Source organism: Heliangelus exortis, unplaced genomic scaffold, assembly GCF_036169615.1.
Source record: "Heliangelus exortis unplaced genomic scaffold, bHelExo1.hap1 Scaffold_135, whole genome shotgun sequence".
NCBI lineage: Eukaryota > Metazoa > Chordata > Aves > Apodiformes > Trochilidae > Heliangelus > Heliangelus exortis.
The window spans coordinates 681,077-700,699 of record NW_027285952.1 but is presented as its reverse complement, the minus strand read 5'-3'; the positions used below and the strand labels follow the sequence as shown (position 1 = coordinate 700,699).

The 19,623-nt window shown below is 44.8% G+C and overlaps 1 protein-coding gene and 1 long non-coding RNA gene across 3 annotated transcripts in view; both read right to left on the bottom strand.

The window, feature by feature from the left end:
• The window catches only part of LOC139790750 (ankyrin repeat domain-containing protein 26-like), a 678,272-nt gene that overhangs the window by 40,038 nt on the left and 618,611 nt on the right, over positions 1–19,623 (bottom strand). The window contains exons 30-31 of the mRNA XM_071732606.1: positions 18,578–18,642; positions 18,091–18,232 (exon numbers count right to left, since the gene is read on the bottom strand). Of these exons, the coding sequence (XP_071588707.1) occupies positions 18,091–18,232; positions 18,578–18,642 (207 nt within the window). The remainder of the gene's footprint in view (positions 1–18,090; positions 18,233–18,577; positions 18,643–19,623) is intronic.
• On the bottom strand, positions 2,901–7,145 carry LOC139790726 (uncharacterized). 2 transcript variants are annotated; one of them, XR_011723596.1, is made up of 4 exons: positions 6,981–7,145; positions 4,387–4,603; positions 3,835–3,898; positions 2,901–3,023 (listed from the first exon to the last, which is right to left on the bottom strand). It is a non-coding gene; the product is annotated as an uncharacterized lncRNA (long non-coding RNA). The 2 variants fall into 2 exon arrangements; XR_011723595.1 differs by lacking the exon at positions 6,981–7,145 and adding an exon at positions 4,809–5,197.

Sequence of the window (19,623 nt, the reverse complement as noted above, 5' to 3'; positions counted from 1 at the left end):
CTGAGGCACTGTCACTGCTTGCCAGGAGGACTTTGGATCACTGATGGCACTGTGACCCTCATCATCTCGTGAACTTCCCACCCACCACATCACCCACCTGGGTGGGTGACATCACCAGTCTGGCTACAACAGGACAATGGTAGAGCATGGCAAAGGGCATTCTAAAGGCCAGGTGCACCCCATGCCTTTCTGTCCCCTGCCCACTCTGCTTCAGCAATCCCTTCTTTGTCCTTCACCTGCCTGGAACAGGCTCATTTCTCATTTCCATGGTTTTCCTTTTCTCCCACTCCCAGGGCCAACAAGTATCTGTGTGTGCCAAGAGGGAGAGGCTGTGGTGTCTGCAGCAGGAACAGCAGCAGCGTTGGCTTTCTCAACAGCAGCAGTGTCTGTGGGGAGCAGCTGCAAAGAAAGCAAAAGTACAAGACAGAAAATTACCTTTATCCTGGCCCAAACCAGGACACACCTGGCTTAGATTTTAGCCGTACCTCTCACTAAGCAGAGGTCTGCACAAATAAAATGATATCCTCTTAACTTCAGAATGACTGACAGTGTGGTATGGTGTGACATAAAGAGATATACCATAGATACAGGAAGCACAAACTAGCAAATAGACTGGAAAACCTGCTGATGAGGTCCTTTGTCCCAGCTGCAGACCACCAAGGGAGGGATGCTCTCTGCTTGGCTGTGGGACCCGCTGGGAACAGGACTCCCCCAGAGATTTCTCTGCAGGGACCCAATGCTTCCACCAAAAGTATTTAGGAGTGAATTCTTTTCTCCATAAGAGACCTTAATGGCAAAGCTGTCTGTGCCTTAGAGCTTACTGCCTGTTTCTTGAAGAGATGCTCTCTCTGGGGATATCCAAATTCCTCTTTCTGTCTGACAAATAGGAAAGTCCTGTCCCCCTCTGCAGGATGTGTCTGTCGGGTGCTGGTCAGGCTGCAGAAGTCATTCTGTGCAGAGGCAGCACAAGTTTTGACTGGATCCCCAAAGGGAGATGGTGAGATGAGTATTTGCTGCTGTGAGTTGTGTCTGAAGAAAAGGGAGCAGATCAGAGGGGTCGGTGTGGAGCCACGTGTGACAGCTCTAGAGCAGAGCTGCCATGAAGCCTCTTTTAGAATGAGGCTCTGAAACTTGAGTGGCATCAGAAAGCACTGGGAAGAAATCCACTGTCCATGTGCTTTCCTTAGGAAAATGAACCCTCTGGCCCACAACAGGGAACTGGAGCTGAGCTCTGGCACTCCAAACTGAGCCATGCCAGACACGCAGCAAAGGACACGATCACATTGCTCGTGCCCAAGTGATTTCTGGAGCAGTCTTTCTACTTCCAAGGCCCTTTCTGCACTCTTGAAAAGCAGGCTGTTTTTTCCTTCAGAAATATGGGGTTTTTCTATTCCATTTCAAAAAGCAGGTGTGCAGAAAATGAAAAAGGGTAAAGAGGAGCAGAACTGGTAGCAGCAAGAAATAAGGGTCAGAGACTGATGAAAACTTTAAAACCAAAATCCAAATCAATTTATTTACAAAAATTACAAAAAAGGAGAGGGTGGGGACGGCAGGGAAAGGAAAAAAAGAAAAGGGAAGGAAAGGGAGGGGAAAGTGGGAGGGAAAGGGGAGTGGAAAGGGGAGGAGAAAGAAGGAAGGTGAGTGGGGGAATGGGAGGGGAAGGGGAAAGAGGAAAGAGGGAGGGAAAAGGGGAAGGAGAAAGGGGAAGGAGAAAATGGTGAAGGAGAAAAGGGGATGGAGAAAGAGAAAGGAGGAAAGGAGAAGGGGGAAAGGGGGGAAGAAAAGAAGCGGGGAAGAGGGGGAAGAGGGGGAAGAGGGGGAAGAGGGGGAGGAGGGGAAAGGGGGGAAAGGGGGGAATGGAAGGGGGGAAGGGGGGAAGGGGGGAAGGGGGGAAGGGGGGAAGGGGGGAAGGGGGGAAAGGTGGAAGGGGGGGAAGAGGGGGAAGAGGGGGAAGAGGGGGAAGAGGGGGAAGAGGGGGAAGAGGGGGAGGAGGGGAAAGGGGGGAAAGGGGGGAATGGAAGGGGGGAAGGGGGGAAGGGGGGAAGGGGGGAAGGGGGGAAGGGGGGAAAGGGAGAAAGGGAGAAAGGGGAAAAGGAGAGAAGGGGAAAAGGAGAGAAGGGGAAAAGGAGAAAAGGGGAAAAGGAGAGAAGGGGAAAAGGAGAAAAGGGGAAAGTTGGGGGGGGGAGGGGAGGGCAGGGTAAGGCATGGAAGGGAATGGGCAGGAAGGGGTGGGGGGAGGGAAAGGAGAATGGGTGGGGGGGAATGGAAGGGGGGGAATGGGAGGGGGGTAATGGGAGGGGAAGGGGAAAGAGGAAAGAGGAAGGGAAAAGGGGAAGGAGAAAGGGGAAGCAGAAAGGAGACGGAGAAAGGGGAAGGAGAAAGAGAAAGGTGGAAAGGGGGAAAGAGGGAAAGAAGGAAAGAGGGAAAAGGGGGGGAAAGGAGGAAAAAGGGGGAAAAAAGGGGAAAAAGGGGAAAAAGGGGGAAAAGGGGAAAAGGGGGAAAAGGGGGAAAAGGGGGGAAAGGGGGGAAAGGAGGGAAAGGGGGGAAAGGGGGGAAAGGGGGGAAAGGGGGGAAAGGGGGGAAAGGGGGGAAAGGGGGAAAAGGGGGAAAAGGGAGAAGGGGGAAAGAGGGAAAAATGTGGAAAAGGGGACTGCGAAAAGGTGGATAATGGGAAAAGGGGGAAAAGTGGGAAAGGAGAGAGGGAGGGGACTACACAGGAATGGAGAGGAGAGGGGGAAGAAGGGGGAAGAAAGGGGAGAGGGAGGGAGAGGGAGGGAGAGGAGAGGGAGAGGGAAAAGGGAAGGGGGAGGGGAGGGAAGACAATGGGAGAGGAGGGAAAAGGGAAGGGGGAGAGGGAGAGGACTACGCATCAAAAAACCACCAGGGAAAGCCAACAGGGCTGTCATCCATCCAACAGACTCAGAACATTTATTCAGACTGACAGAAACATATTTTCATGTCTTCTGATCCATCACAAGATATGGAACAAGCTCCCAAAGATGTAGTTGAAAGTTCATCAGTGTCTGGGAAGAAAAGAGACAAGATTCCTGACGTTACTTTTACAGGAGAGAGGGGCAAAGAGGTCACTGTCAGAACATTACGGCTACGAAGCCAGAGCTGAACACTCTCCGTGATTAAAAGCAGACAGCAACAGAAGGAAATTGGCTCAGGGGCTTCCTGCTTTGAAACAGCACCAGTCACTGCAAAGCTGTGACTCTGGAGTAATCATTACAAAATAGGTGCAATTCCTCCTGGGGCATCTGGCCTCATGTCACAGAACATGTTTGATGCCATGGATGACAAACATTCAACTCCCCTGACGATTGCCTGAACACTACTGAGTGATCTTTCTCTGAAGAAAGGAGAACTTTTGTCACTGATTAGCCTCTTCTTGCCTATTCAAATAAAAAGACTGAAACAGAGGAGCTACAAACACAAGCAATGAGTAAAGGGCAGCAAAGACCAAGAACTGACAGCAGGGGGTGTGTTATGGGTCAGTGCTGAAGGCAATCACTGGACACGGGAGGAGAAGTGATGGCTGAAGTCTGTGAAACTCTGTGTAGGGCTCCTTTTATGTTTGTGATTCAGGATTAACTCCAGTGAAAGGTGACTTCAGCTTTAGCCAAGTGTACCTGTGTGGAGGAAATAGGTCAGTTTCCTTTGTGCTGGTTTTGGGTTTTTTTTCAGGCAGCTGCTTAGAGCTCTACAGAGCAGAAACTTGCCATGTTCAAGTAAGTGTAAAGCTAGCAGAAAAAACCCTGTGCTTAGCACAGGAACTAAACAGCTTTCAAGATGTTGTTTTCAAGAGTTAGGAGCAGTCATCTTTTTACTTACTCTAACATGACACATTACCATGTCCAGGTTCTTCAGAGACAAATTCATCCAGGATCCACTTGTACTAGAATCATACAGAAAACACACCATTAACATGAGTGCAATATTAAACTTCTAAAAAACCAGCAGAGGGGAGGGAAGAGCCCTCTCTCCAGGACTAAAGGAAGAGCAGTGACCAAATTCACAGCTTCTCCAGGAGAACCCCATAAAAACCCAAATGCCTCCTACACAGTGGATCTCCCACAATGAAGTATAAAGTGAGATTTATTGCAGATTTATTTATTATAGTCATACATCCTAGATAAGAAAATTTAATTTGAAGCTTAGCTGGAACCATCCTATGGCATCATCTTTGGTTTCTGGGCACTCTTGGAAAACAACCTCAAAACCCAAACTTTTCACCCCTAGCACACCTAGATGTTGTGTTGGGATGAGGAGGAGACACACCATGGGTAATCCCTGCAAATGAGTTGTAAGTTTAGGCTAAAAAGCACAACCTTGCATACACATGCTCTTCAGCAGTAGCTGAGGATGGGATTTCAAAATGTTTACCTTGTCTGCAGAAGAGGAAATCCTGTTCATCAAGGATTCTGCTCCTATGGGTGAGCTGGGGATGCTTCCTACTGGACTTCTGTTCAGAATCAGACTGGTGCCAGGATGTCCCAGATGAGTTGAATGGTGAACTGGATTTGCAGCCACTTCCACGCGTGTTCTTTTCTCTTCCACGAAGCCTTCTGTTGGCTTTTCCTTTTTTTTTTTTTCATCAGTTCTGAAACACAAAGACACAAAGAATTATCTCTGGCAGGAACAGATTAGGAATGACCAAACCCGTTTGACCTGAAGGGTTCTGGGGAGCCTGTATCATAGCAGTCAAACCTGAAAGAGTTACCAAGACTTGGGGCTGCTCAGCACTAAAGCTTCAAAGCAATCAGTGAATGGAGTTTGCTCTGGAATTCTGGGACAACTTCATGTACCTTGGATTTAACCTCTCCCAATTCCTTTTCCAAGCCCAGGTTGGCTTCCTCCAGGTTCCTGCAGCGCCTCGTAGCAACTTCCAGTGAACTTCTGCCACAGAGAGCTTTCCAATGTCAGCTCTCTGACATTGCCCTGATGAAATGGTTAGATGAGCATGAAAAAAGTTATAAGAACATGAATTCTGTCTTTTAACTTATTTGATTATACAGTTACAACTGTCTTGAATTCAAAAAGTAGGAAAATTTTGCCTGCCACCAGCAGTCAGCACCTCCAAACTATCAGCAGCAGCTCATGGAGATTTCTGTTTTCTAATACATTAAAAAATAATATATGTTATAGATAATGTTATACTTTTTGAACAATACACCACCATACACTGAATCATGTTATTTTTTTTAACAAAACTCAAAGCAGTCTGTTTGATGCAAGAGCCATAGTTTGACTGCAGATATTACTCTGGTGACTAAAGGCAGGACTTTGTATGAGATGGTTCTTTGGTCTCTTTTGGCATTCTACAAAGAATTAAACCAATACATTAAGTTAAATTAATATTGCTTACATTAAATGAATACATTAAATTAATACCAAGGTAATTTTAGAGTAACAACTTTCATAAATCTGGACAGTCCCTCCTTTCCTCCAGCCACCCACAGAACTACCATCTCCCAAAGGAACCTGGTATTTTGGCACTAGAAATACAAAGTGATTCACAGGGGAAAACCATTGACAGCACTCCTGGAGTTCTTCCCCCTCTTCCCTCTTAAAGAAACTGAAAAATGAAGAATAAGGTGGTTATCTGACACATGCAGGTATTCACCTCACTCAATCACTCCGGGGTTCAGACGAAGAAAGAAATGGAATTTTAAAGCACTGTTCACATCACTATTCACAGACAAACAGTGTCTAATTACTCAACAGGACTAGTTCCTGTTTTCCAGAAAATAAAAATTAACTAAATGGGTATAGAACTTTTCAACCTTTAAACCCTCTGCCTGGGACTGGTGGAATTTGCAGAAAAAAACTTTAACATTCTAATCAGTCTTCTGACCAGTTAATTAGCCTAACACAGCCACAAAGAAGAAATTTAAAGATTGCTGCACATCACAAAACAGAGAAGAGAAAGCTTAGTGGCTGAAATTGACTTTTTTGAGGAACAGGCAGGTCCCAAAAGACAGAATGCAGTCATGAACAGCAAAACACTGCTCAGAGCCCTCAACGTTGCAAAAAGCGTGTCCCTTACCTCCCTTTTTTTTAGTTTTTCAGCCTCATAGTTTAAGACCAGCACACTTGGCCTTTAATTCCTTGCTCATTTTTTCCAGCGTGGAAACTTGCTTTTCAGCAGAGTTTGTGGAAAATGTCATTAAAGCATCCCTGTACAGCAGCTGATGGAAGCCAGCTGGCTTTCCCTCTGGAGCTGGGCCAATGCCTCCTATGGGGACAGAATCACAGAACCACAAAATCATTAAGGCTGGAAAAAACCTCTAGGATCCTCCAGTCCAACTGGGAAACCAACACCACTAAACCATGTCCCAAAAGTTGGAATAATGTGCTCCACTCTCCCCTGAGGTGTTACACAGGACTTCAGACCCTTCTGCCCAGCCCTGCCCCAGATGCCCAACACCAACATGCCTGCCCTATTCCCCTCAGAAATACCCTCAGAAAAAAATCTTTTCAAACACTTCTTAGCATGGCCCAACACACACATGTTTTGCAGATGCAGGGAAAGCATCAAAGGTCACCAAATTCCAAGGTTTTTTTTGCATGAGTTTTCTCTTACAAAGAGGAAGACCAAGTATGTTTAGTCACACACATCAGCCTTTTACAGACAAATCTCCTTCTTCACTTCAACGTGTATTTTGTATGGGGGAAAAAAAATGCATTTGACTGCATTGTTTGCAGGAACAACATAGCCCAGCTGGAAATAAAGCAGCAGGAAATACCCAGCATCGTGGAAAAGATTTTTCCCCATCCTTAGAAAACTGTACCTAACTTCAGACAGAAACACCACCTTCCTCTGAATGACTCCGCCATCACCATTAGTCACTTGCTGCTAATTTTCTTTACCTTATTGTATAACTTACTCTATAATTGACTCTGTAATTACTCTCCATTTACTCTATAATGTTACTTAGCAGTCTGGACTCTAATTCAAAATATTTGGCTTCACATACCTGCACCCCAGAGTTGTCAGAGGCTTCCTATAGGCTTTTTTTTTTTTTTTTTTGCTGGTGATGACACATGGAAAGTTCACCTCCAGAGAAAACCACTGTATTCTTCCAAGGATTTTTCCAGCAAAGCAGAGCAGAGTTATAGTTCAGTAGTGTGAGCAGTTTGACTTTTCTTTCTTCTTCTACAGGGTGCTGATGACTGCACCGTGGTGTTTTCATCAAAGCTGTTTCTCACTGCATCTTTTGGAAGACAGTGAAATTTTAGAGGTTCTCTTCTCTTTGTCAACAATTATTGGATCTCTCAGCTGTTTTCCTCAAAGCAATCTTTGGGGTTTTTTTTTAGGAGAACCCTGGGGATTCTTCAGAGGACTGCAGGATGCTCTTTTTAATGTGTTGCCAAAGCGCTTCAGGAGAGGGATCTATGGGATGATTTAAAAGTCCAGCTTGAAGGTTTACCTGGAGGCTGTTTCTCACTCTACCTTTTGGAAGACAGGGAAATTTTAGAGCTTCTCTTCTTTGTCAACAGTTCCGGGAGCTCTTGGGTGAGATTCCAATCTTTGGTTTTCTTTGAGGAGAACCCTGGGGATTCGCTTCGGGAGAGGGATCTATGGGATGATCTAAAAGTCCAGCTTGAAGGTTTACCTGGAAGCTGTTTCTCACTGTACCTTTTGAAGATGGTTCACTTTGAGCCTCCTCCCTGGGATGCCACCCCTCTTAGGTCTGGGCTTCAAGCAGAGGGTAAGTTTGCATGGCACAAGGCAGTGGTCTGTAGAACATTCTGCACCAGGCATCGCTCAGCTATGACGGACATCGCCAACATTTCTCTGGCACACTAAGACACAGTCAGTGAGGTGCCAGTGCTTGGATCCAGGATGCTTCCAGGTTGTTGGAAGAGAGTTTTGGGGATGGTGAGGTTCTGCTCAGCACAAAACTTCCCTGCAGGAACTTTCTGGGGGAGGCAGTGCAGGGTTGGTGTAGAATTTGACTTTTGACTTGGTCAGCTTGGAGGGTTGCAGCATAAATCCTGAGGAGAAGAACATGGGGCTTGTTGTGGAGTGGGAGGTGTAAGGAAATAACGTGATCAGTGACCCAACAGCAAATTTTTAAGTTTGGAGGCTTGGAATAGCTGTGAATAAAAGCATAATCCTCATCTATCAGCCCATCAGAGTCTTTCTGGGAAATATCAGCACTGCAATGAAGGAGAACTTTGATCAAATGAAGATTCCCACCAACTGGACTTAGATTCCTGTTCAGTGCCAAACTCTTTGCCAGGATGTCCCAGGTGAGTTGAAAGCTGAGCTGGACTTGGACCCAGAATTCTGCTCTCCAAGCTGCTTGTGACTGAAATGCTTCTTCTGATGCCCTTCTCATGGAGTGCAGTGTTGGCTTTTGGTAGTTCATCATCAGCTCTGAAAAAATTCAGACACATCCCAAGAATTATCTCTGGCAGGAACACTTTGGCAGAGTTACTCATAGTCTCTGATTATTTGTTGATTTCTGAAAAAAGGATTAGGAGTGACCCAACCCAGAATTTGACCTGAGGGGTTTTGGAGAGCTTATATATTAGCAATCAAACCAAGGACTTGGGACTTCTCAGCACGAGAGCTTCAAAGCTACCTGTGAATGCTCTGTGCTTCTTCCAAAACACAGAGAAAACCAACTCTGAGCTACCCTCCCTTTCCCATGGGGAGCTGAAACCTCAGACAAACTGATAAAATAGAAGCCAAAAAAAGACATTTTTTTTTTTTTTCCTTCACAGAATCAAATTCTGTGCTCTGCAGGGCCTCTCCTTATTCAATAAGGGACATGAAATTCATCTTTTTTGCTATACATTCCCTTTGGAAACAGAATCCACGAAGAAAACCCTATTAATTCCATGATCATTGCTGTGACTCTTGGAACACTCAAGAGAAATTAAGAGAGTTCTAATGAAGGCAGAGTGTCTTAAGGAACTTTCCCCACAAATATGCCATCTCAGGCTTACAAACATAATGCTGACCAGGTGTAGAAGAGGAACCCCAGCAGGAAAACACAGGAGGAAAAAAGGAAACTCTTATTACCACTCCAAAAAGCCTGTACCTACCTTTCCAGTTCATTTTGTAACCATCTTCTCTTTGTCACTTCCTCCAGATACAGCTTTTCATATTTTTCCTTTAGAACAACGCTCTTTCTCAGGGTGTATTTGTATTTTTCAGGGTGTTCATCTCCACTTGCTGGTCCACTTTTGTGTTTCTCCTCCCATCCTGCCTGCCTTAGGCTCTTCTTTCAGCTGGCAAGAAAGTTTGTCGAGCTGTAGACAGAAAAAAACACACACAAGAAAAGGAACTCAGCAGAAGCCAAAAGAAGAAAAAATATTGGTAAAGGGCTGGGCACCCGGACTGGATTTATCATCTGCTGACCCAGTATTAAAATCAGAGTGAAACCAGGGGCTTCCTTTTAATCAAGAACACCTATAACATCATTTCTGATAGGATTCCTCAGGTTCCCAGCCCTTCTCCTGCAGTAGGCACCAAACTGGCAGCATTTTCCCCATTTTCCCATTTCCTGGAAAAGCACTGGAAAAGCTCATAGGAAGTCAAACACAGCCAAACCTCCTGGTTTCAGCACAAAAACCACCTCTCATGCTGTAGAGGAATTTTTACAACACACTCAAGCTTCGTTATGGCACTGAGAAACACACCATCTTTTTTTTCCCTCTACACTGAGAAATTTTTAAATATTAGTTCAGAAGATGGCTTTTACTGAAGGACAAAGATGTATTCTCCTCTTTAGGTGAAAGCTGCAGTCTGTTTTAAAAAATGCGCAGGAAATATCAGCCTTTTGTAAGGTCCCAATGGTCACCTACAGCTCTGTCCTTCTCTTCCCCCCTCCAGAAGCAAAATTTTCTGTATCTATTGAACATCAAACCTGATATCCTGTCAGTCATTAAAAGGGGAGGAAACTGGCATGGTGGGCACTTGAAAGAGGCTCTAACAGAAGGAAGAACCTTGATTTATTTGACAGGAAAAGAGACAATGAATGCTTGAGAATAGGAGGTTCCATATAAATAAAAAGATTTTTTTTTTTTTTCCCTGTGAGGGTGACAGAGCACTGGCACAGGCTGGTCCCTTCCAACCCTTAATAATTTTCTGTGATTCTATTTAACTCTGCCTCGATGTAATCACCTTCCCTGTCATCCAAAATAACTCTTTCTCTTGGAAGACAAAAACTCAAGAAACTTTTGGCCTAATCATGAGCCCCTGCCAGGGCAGGGGACTTTTCTTTCATGCTACTCAAACAGTAATAACCACCTCAAAAAGCACTTTTTTGGGTGCCCAGGAGAAGGGAAAGGCTGGGCTGAAGCCAGGGTTTGAAACAAATTCCACTGGGCTGAAACCAGGGTTGAAACAAATTCCACAACATTTTCTGCATCACCTCACAGCGTCCTGCCCAGGGAAGCAATTGGAAAGCGTTAGGAAAGAGTAAGACAGTTTTTCCAGAAGAAAAAACTTTGGGCACACTCATCTACTGCTGCAGCACCATGGAAAGCCAAATCCATTCCAAAACACAGCTCAGAAAAAAAAACAAACAAAAAAATTAACAATGTGAAAAGAAGCCTTGGGAAAGAGTAAGAGTTTTTCCAGGAGAAAAAACACCACCACCACCAAAAAGCCTCACACAAATCAGAGCTCACCTTTGTGTTCATTTTAGCAACTTCATTGGCCATTTCAGAATAAACATCCTTTATTTCTTTCTTCAACTCATGCAGGGACATTCGCTCCCCAAATTCCCTTACCATCTGTTTAATGCTTGAGAAGCTCTCAGAGCTACAAAGCACATTTGAGAAGAAAACAATGAAGCAAAGGAACAACAAGCAGCCTTTTTCACATATTGTTGTGTAAACATTACAGAAATTTTGTCTTTAACAGAAATTACTGAGACAAAAATCCAGCATTCCTATGCCACACCTGGAGGCTCCAAATTTCACCTGTGGAAAAATTCAGATTTTCCCTGCAGGGAAACCTCCTTTGGCAGCTCTCATCTCATGGAGAGCAGAGTCTTGCTAGGACTAAGATGAGGATGGAATTTCCTCACCAACTCTTCTGCACACCCAGTTCTACATTCAAATTGAATTCAGCTTGAATTGTACTCAGGGATACGAACATGCCCCACCTCTCAGACTCTTCCTCCACTTCCCTGTTTATTTCCAGCTCTCTGTCCAGATGCACTTGGAGAGGGCAGCTCAGCTCTTCCTTCTCTTTCTTTCTGTCACTCTCAGACTTTCAAAACAGAAAAAGCAGATGGCACACAGGGCACAGGACATGCACCTCATCTTCTCCCCTTAGCAGCTGCTCTACACCTCCACCTCTCAGCCAACTTCCACAGAAAGCCAAGGGACCCGATTCCTGAGAATATTTCATCACATTTCCCACCCAACAAGCCAATAGCTAACAATGGAAAGAGATGCCCCCACCCAAGCAAAGGCAAAGAGGGGATTTTGATTCACATCCTCTCTCCCTCTTGCTCTTCTCTCAGCCAAACTGCTCTAAATTTCTACTTCTATTTTTTCCTTATGCAGAAAAGGAGAAAAGGGAAAGACTGCCCCTTGGAAACTGGCAGCTCTTTCCTTTTTCCCAAGCATTAATTCACTTGCCCCCTTTTCTGCAAGGTTTTTAAGCTCCCACTGCCCTCAAAAACTCCTCAAAACCCTGAGTGCTCTTGGAAAAGAGAACAACCCTCAAAACCAAGACTCTTCACCCCTACCACACCTAGATGCGGAGTGTTGTGATGAGGAGGAGTTACACCATGAGTAATCACTACAAACGAGTTGTAACTTTAAGGTTAAAAAGCACAACTTGGCTTACAGATGCTAAGGGTGGGATTTCACATTTTTTACCTGAGCTGCATAATGGGTGCAAATGTTGTTCCCCAAGGATTCTGTTCCTGTGGGTGAACTTGGGAAGCTTCCTCCTAAACTTGAACTTAGAGAAAGAGTGTTCCCAGAATGCCCAGCACTGACATCCAGATCTTCACTGATGGAAAGGGAAAGAACAAGCTTCCCACAAAGCTTTCTTTTGGCTTTTCCTTGGTTTTCCTCAACTCTGAAAAAAATCAGAGACGTACCAAGAGTTATCTTTGGGAGTCACTTTGGCCCAGTTACCCTCCCCCCACCCCCCCAGGTCTTTGGTTATTATTCAACTTGTGAAAGTTGAAGGGATTAGGAGTGACCACACCCTGAACAGCTGAGGTTTTTTTTAGGATTTCTCAGCAGTCACATTTCCCACGAGGAGCAGCAACCAACACTTGAGACTTCTCAGCATGAGAGCTTCAAATCTGCGAATGCTCTGTGCTTACACAGCTTTTTCCAAAAGGCAGAGAACACCTGCGCAACAACACCCTTTCCCATGGAAAGTTCAAACCATAAGCCTCAAATGGAAGCCAGAAAAAAAAAATATTCACTTTCTTCCTTCATAGAATTAAATTCTGTTCTCTGTAGGGCACATCCTGATTCAAACAGTACAGGACATAAAATTCATGGTTTGGTTTTTTTTTGCCACTCACTGAATATAAGGAGGAAATTATTAGAGACTGGCAAAAAGGCTGACTGGTAAAGTACAATTAATTAAAAAAAAACCACCAACATTAATTCCACGATTAGTGGTGTTAGTCTTGGAATGCTCAAGAGATATTAAGACAGAGGGAGGCTTAAAGGAACCTTCCTCACAAATATGCCATCTCAGGCTTACAGATGTAATGCTGACCAGATGTAGAAAAGGAACCCTAGCAGGAAAACACAGGAGGAAAAAAGGAAACTCTTGTTACCACTCCAAAAAGCATGTACCTACCTTTCCAGTTCATTTTGTAACCATCTTCTCTTTTTCACTTCCTCCAGATACAGCTTTTCATATTTTTCCTTTAGGACAATGCTCTCTCTCAGGGTGTATTTCTCACTCTCTAATTCCTGTTTCAGGTCTCCCATTCTGCTGAGCAGCAGCTTTCTCTCTGCTTCGTGGTCGTGGGCTCTGATTTCTTCCATTCTGTCCTGGGAAGCTGCCTGCTCCTGAAGCAGGTAGCACACTTTTACCCACCACAAATTAAAAAGGGAACCTTTTTTTTTTCAACCTGCCCAATGTCGGGGGCACAGATTTACTCCTTGAGGCACTTGTGCATCCTCCAGCAACCAAGGGAGAACCCAGGAGCTACCACGGGGAAGAATTCTTCTTATTTAGAAAGAATCCCTCCCTCTCAGCACTTATTTATCCAAGCTGCTAAGGAAGGAACACTGTGGGACAGAACAGGATAGAGAAAAAGCTTCCTCAAAGAAGGAATTCCCCCACTCACCCTGCCACTTTGCTCTAGGGAAAGAATAACACAGAGAACACTTTCAGAAGCCCCTCTGCTCCTGGCCAGGATTTCAGAATCCCACAATTTGGAGAAGAGCTCTGAGATCACCGAGTCCAAACATCAACCCAGAAAAAAAATAAAAATATTCCAAAGGCCCCACAGCAATTGGGAAAAAGACAGCAGTTTATGAGCAGCTTACCAGGGGTGAGCCTTGCAGAAGGGTTTCAATTGTACTGTTTTGCTGCACAACTGTGGCTTGCAGTCGGGCATTTTTAGCTTCAAGGCTTAAACAGAAACACAGTTCTTATTACAAGGAACCACCAGAGCACCAATTCTTAAAGAACAGCAGGCAAAGCACAAACAGAAGCATCTTCACCACCCCAGACAGCAGCAGACACCTTGGTCCCCTGTGCCACTCTCTCACCACTGTATCCGTCCCTCCAGGTGTTTCATTGCAATAGTTCTCCCAGAAGATGCCAACAGGAGGTCTTCCAGTCTCTGGAAACAATCTCTTTTTTCTCTTTCCTTATTTTCCAAAGCAATCTTCAAGTCACAAATTGAATGCTCATGCTGAAGATGTTCTTCCAACTCCTGCAGCTGTAAAAGAACAGCAAGATTCCACAGCACTCACCTGAGTTTTTATGCTGAAGAGCTCAGGGAATGCCTCTGTCTGCACATACCCACTACCCAAAGAGCTGTCAGTACATTTCATACCTTCCCTCCTCCTAGGAAATGAACACAAACCATGTAACTTTACACAATCTTCTCCACTGTAAGAACTGACACTTACCCTCCCACTCCTTTCAGGCACTCTCTGGATCCCTTCGCTTGCTCCCCCCCTTGAAAATAGCAATTAAAAAGTTCATCCTTCTCCTAAAGGGACGTCACATCCCCCTTGTATATCTATGGATATACCTATATTCATGCAGGGAAAGTTCCAGAAGCAATCAGAATTGGCAGCATGCTGATGGATGGAGTTAAACCCAGTGGTGGTCCCCAGGGCTCTGCACCAGTTCTCTTCAACATCTTTATCAGTGGATGAGGGGATTAGGTGCAAATGACACCAAATTGGGTGAGAGGCTTGATCTGATGAGAGCCGGGAAGCTCTGCTAGAGGGACCTGGGCTGTAGGAGATTCAACAAGGGGCAGGAGAAATATTTTCCCCAAAAGAGTTGTCAGGCACTGGAACCAGCGGCTGAGTCACAATCTCTACGGAGACTTCAAAGATGTGGGGATGTGGTGCTGAGGGACAGGACTGGGCTTAGCAGGACTGGGGGAACACTTGGACCTCATTTTAAAGATCTTTTCTAACCAAAAGAGTTCTTTGTTACAAGTAAGGGAAGCACAGTGAGCAGCAAGAAGCCCAAATGCAGCATTACTGCAGACATTGTTTCTATATAAATGCAGACATTGTTTCTATAGTAATGCAGACATTGTTTCTATAGAAACGCAGTCCGTTATTTCTACTGTCCTTCAGAAATCAGATAAAACTTTCTGGGCCAAACCACATGGAATAAGTGACAGACACCTCAGTCTCTTTTGCAGAGCACTTTACCACATACAAACCTTGGACTGTGTCAAAGACAAAGATACCAAGTGTCCTGGTTTGGGCCAGGATAAAGGGGATTTTTTGTCTTGTACTTTTGCTTTCAGTTCAGTCTCTTGTAAGTAGTTACACTTGCTGAAATTAACAGCAAGTTTCTCAGACAGTGTCTGCTTCTGGGACTGATAACACTTGATTTTTATAGTTAAAGCAGAACCAACGCCACTGCTCAGCTCTGAGGAACGTTTTACCCTCCAAGAGGAATAAAGAGGTCCCACCTTCAGCCCTCCTTTGGGGAGGAACAGACAAGACAGATGCCAGAACTGACCAAACAGAGGATTCCATCCCATACACCTCATACTCAGGGTAAATTTGAGGGATCACGAGGGCCAAGCCAGCTTCCTGCCCTTCCTGCCTTTCCTGCTTCCCCTTGTTCACCCGTCCCTGTTTCCTTCAGCATCCTGGGAGGATTCCATCTGTTCCTCTGCCTGTGGTCCTGCTCCGTGCCAGCCTGAATCTCTGTGTTCCTGCCTCCAGGTCCCAAGCACTGCTGAGTCCAGGAGTCCAGGCTGGACTTTCCCAGGGCCGCCCTGCAGCCTCGGTGGTGACGTGAGAGTTATTGGGGCAGAGGGGGTGAAGGAACGTGGTATCAATTTTCCTGTCTATTTGTATATATTTTGTAATTTTTCCTCTTTATCATTACTGTTTCATTAAAGCTGTGTAGTTTAGTTCCCAACCCATCAGTCTCTCTCCCTTATTCTCTCTCCTTTCTTTATAAAGGAGGGGAGGGAGGATTAATAGTGAGCATCTGTGATTTCAGTTTAATTGCTGGGCCAGTGTTAAACCCTGACACTACGTTTGTAAAAAGCTGTGATTCCTCCACACATCATCCCCCCCCTAGCACTAGGAAGTTTATTCTAGATTCTAAACTTTCTGTACCTTGGATTTATTTTCTGCCAATTCCTTCTTCAAGCCCAGCGTGGCCTCCTCCAGGTTCCTTCTGTAGCACGTGGCGACATCAAGCGAAGCTTCTACCATGGAGAGCTTTTTCAGAGCATCAGCAAGCTCCTGTTGCAGTACTCTGATCTTGCACTAATGAATATGAGCATGAGGAAAATTATAAGACCATTAATTCTGTCTTTAATTTGTTGATTTATACAATTAGACCTTGTCTTGAACTCAAAAAGCAGGAAAAATCTGCCTGCTGTCGGTAGCCAAATGCTGAGCACCTCAACTACCAAGAGCTCCTCAGGAGGATTTTAATAAAAAAAAAAAACAACCTCAAGTACTACTCTTCTTGAGCCATACACAAGCATGTGTATGTTAGTTTGGTACTAAGAATACAAAGTGATTCACAGAGTAAAATGACTGACAGCACTGCTGGATTTCTTTCCCCTCTTTCCATCTTAAAGAAATGAAATCATTGCTCTGCCTGAGGCTGTGGAATGCTCTGCAGAAGAGCACGTTTCCTACTTGTTTTTTGCAGAAAAACTTTAACTGAGGTCCTCAAGAGTCTTCTGTGCAGTTCTTGGTCTTTCACAGAGCCACAAAGAACAAAGAAATTTAAATATTGCCACGCACCATAAAATAGAGAAGAGAAAGCTTAGGTTGGTGTCTGAAGTTGACTTTCTAAGGAACAGCCAGGTCCCTTAGAAGCCCCAAAACTCAGAAATTAACCCCAAAATACTGCTAATAGTCTTAAGCACTGCTAATACTGTATACTTCACCTGTGCTTCTACTTTGTCAACCTCACATCTAAAGACCTGTTTCCTTAAGACATTGCAGTTTTCGTATAGCTCCTTGTTTTTCTCTTCCAACAAATAAACTTTCTGCTCAGTATCAGCCTTGAGATTCTTGAAAATGTCATTAAAGAAGTCCTGAGCAACAGTCACTACACTTTCTTGGGTGAGCTGCTGCTTCCTGTCTTCCAGTTGCTGGCGGAGTAAGAGGTTTTCCCTCTGGGCCTGGGCCAATTGCTCCTACGTGGACAGAGTCATAAAACCCCAGAATCATTAAGGTTCGAAAAAACCTCCAGGATCCTCAAGTCCAACCACCCACCACCATGCCCACCAAACCATGCCCCAAATTCCAAGTAATTTGCTCCACTTGAGCTCTTACAGAAAACTCCAGGGGATGCCTGCCTTAATCCCGCTGCAAAAAAATTCCTTTTTTCAAACACTTCTTAACATGGCCAAACCCACACATGTTTTGCAGAGGTAGAGAAAGCATCAGAAAGGTGGCCAAAATTCAAGGCTTTTTCTCTCAAAAAGAAAAAGCCACGTTTCATCCAACAGATCAGCATGTTACTGAAAATTCTCCCTTTTCACTTGAATATGCATTTTGCAGGGGAAAAGATGCTTTTGACTGTATTGTTTGTTTGCACAGCACAACAGGAAGAACAACGGCAAAAAAACTGAAGGAAACCAGCTGGAAACAAAGCAGCAAAAGAAAAAATATCCAACATCATGACAAGGATTTTACACCATAGGAAGACTGGATCCAGATTCACTTCAGACTCACTCTTCCTCTCCAGGACTCTCCCTTCATTATCCACTTACCGTTTTTTCACCATAGCTTTTAATACAATTTTACAGTTAAGATTCTAATTCAAAAATATTTGGCTTTCCATACCTGCACCACTGAGTTTTCAATGGCATCCTTGATAACTTCTTTTTCAGCTGCTGCTGATATCTGGGAGGTACAGCCAGAGTGCTCACCTACAGTGAAAAACAGATTTTTATAAACAGCATGACTTCATACTACTTATTTACACCTAGAGTGCATCTTTAATGGTTGTGAGAAAAGGCTGAGAACAAAATAAAACACCCTCTAAAATTTGTGAGCTGCTGGAGTCAATCATTTTATCACAATAGCAACTTCACGTGCACCTCTGTGAGTTCCTTTCTTCTGGAGCAACTTTCATTTTAATGGAAAAAAGAAAGATTCTGGATTAAGGGCCAGAAATGCACCACTCCTGTTACTCCGAGGTCCATGATCTCTCACTCAGCCTGTAACGGGGTTTCAGCTTTTCCTGGTGGCAAAGGAACATTTGTAGATAACACCACTGAAGGCACAACAGAGACTGGCATAAATTATCGGTATCAAGATGCTAGGAGGAAGCAAACACTGAGCTCCTATACAAGGAACCTCCACCACTTGGAGAGCAACACCTTTTATATTATAAAACATCATTTAATAATGATAGAGAAAGAATTGCATCACTGTTTCCCAGCTCCTTTCTCTCACCAGTGACGTCTCTTGAAGCTGCCTTGGGGATTTCAGAGTCAACATGAAAAACATGGTGCTTCACAATCCAGGCAGCTGGAGCTTTTTTCTCTTCACTTTTGCCTCCCTCCTCCTGCTTTACTTCCTCTACAGGTGACTCTTCCTAAAAGAGATCAAGGAAAAGAAGATATAAAAGGGGAAGAAGCAAGCATCTTCTTTGCCTTTCAATGACTACTTGAAAAAGGTTTTCTTATGGAAAAGAAACAAGGGAAAAATTGTTGAGCTTTGATTTACAAGGCCTTCAGCTTTTCCATGGAAATCTGGAGGAGCAGAAAGGAATTCCTCCTGTCCTCAGTCTCAGCCCTGCTCCTGCACAGCCCCTGAGAAGCCCTCCCCCACTTCAGCCCAGCTTCATTCCAATTCCAGCAAGCTCTCAGGTGCTCCTGGATCTCCCTCCTACCCTCCCCAGCCCCCCCATGGCAACCTCCCTGTCCTTCACACAAAGTACCTCAGAATCCCAGGGAGAAGAATCCTCATCTTCCTGTTCCTTTGCTTCCAGGGCTGCTGGGGCACCTACACCCCAGGGAAGAAGAGAGACTTTGCTATCACTTCCCACTGACACAAAGACACAAAACACCCTTTTTATTTCAGGGGATGGACATCTAAATCTCCAGCAGATGAACACAAGGCTCAGGCTGGGTGGCTTCCTAGGCTGCTCAGACCACTTGCAGGGCTCTCCTTTAAGCCACCCCATGAGGTCTAAATCCTGAAGGATGCACTTTTTGGGAAAATGTGGATGCAAACAAAAAGGGGCGAGGAGCTGGAGACCAGAGAGGAAACCCAAGCACCCAGAAGACAGCAACTCCTGGTTCCAGCTGGGCTCTGACTGCTCACATGATGCCAAATCAGCCTCATGGGGAAATTCAGACAGAAAAGCACAAGATTCCCACATCTCAAGACAAGGAACTAAAAGGAGCAAAAGCTGCTGAATCAGGGGAGGTTTAGGTTACACATCAGAAAATTTTTGGCAGCCAGAGGGCAGCTGAGCAGTGGAAGAAGCTCCCCAGGGAAGTGGTGACAGCACCAAACCTGCCAGAGCTCCAGAAGTGTTTTGGATGAAGCTCTCAGGTGTGATTCTGGGGGTGCCCAAAGACACAGGGACAGGAGTTGGACCTGATGGGTCCCTTCCAACTTCTGATTCTATTTCCTAACTCAGTTCTCTCACCAGTGCTGACTTCTAAAGGTGCCTTGGGGACTTGAAGGCCACCATTGCCAACAGACTTCTTCGCATTCTCAGATGCTGCAGGGCTTTGCAGGTCACCATTGCCTCCCGTCTCCTCCTTCTTCTGCTTTTCTTTCAGGTCTGGTAACTTTTAGGAAAAGAGTTCAACGGAAAGAAGATTTTTAAAAGGGCAGAAGCAAGCATCTTCTTTGCCTTTAAATGACTCCTTGAAAAAGGCTTTTTTATTGAAAAGAAAAAAGGGAAACTTTGCTGAGCTTTCATTTACAAGGCGTTCAGCTTTTCCATGGAAATCTGGAGGAGCAGAAAGGATT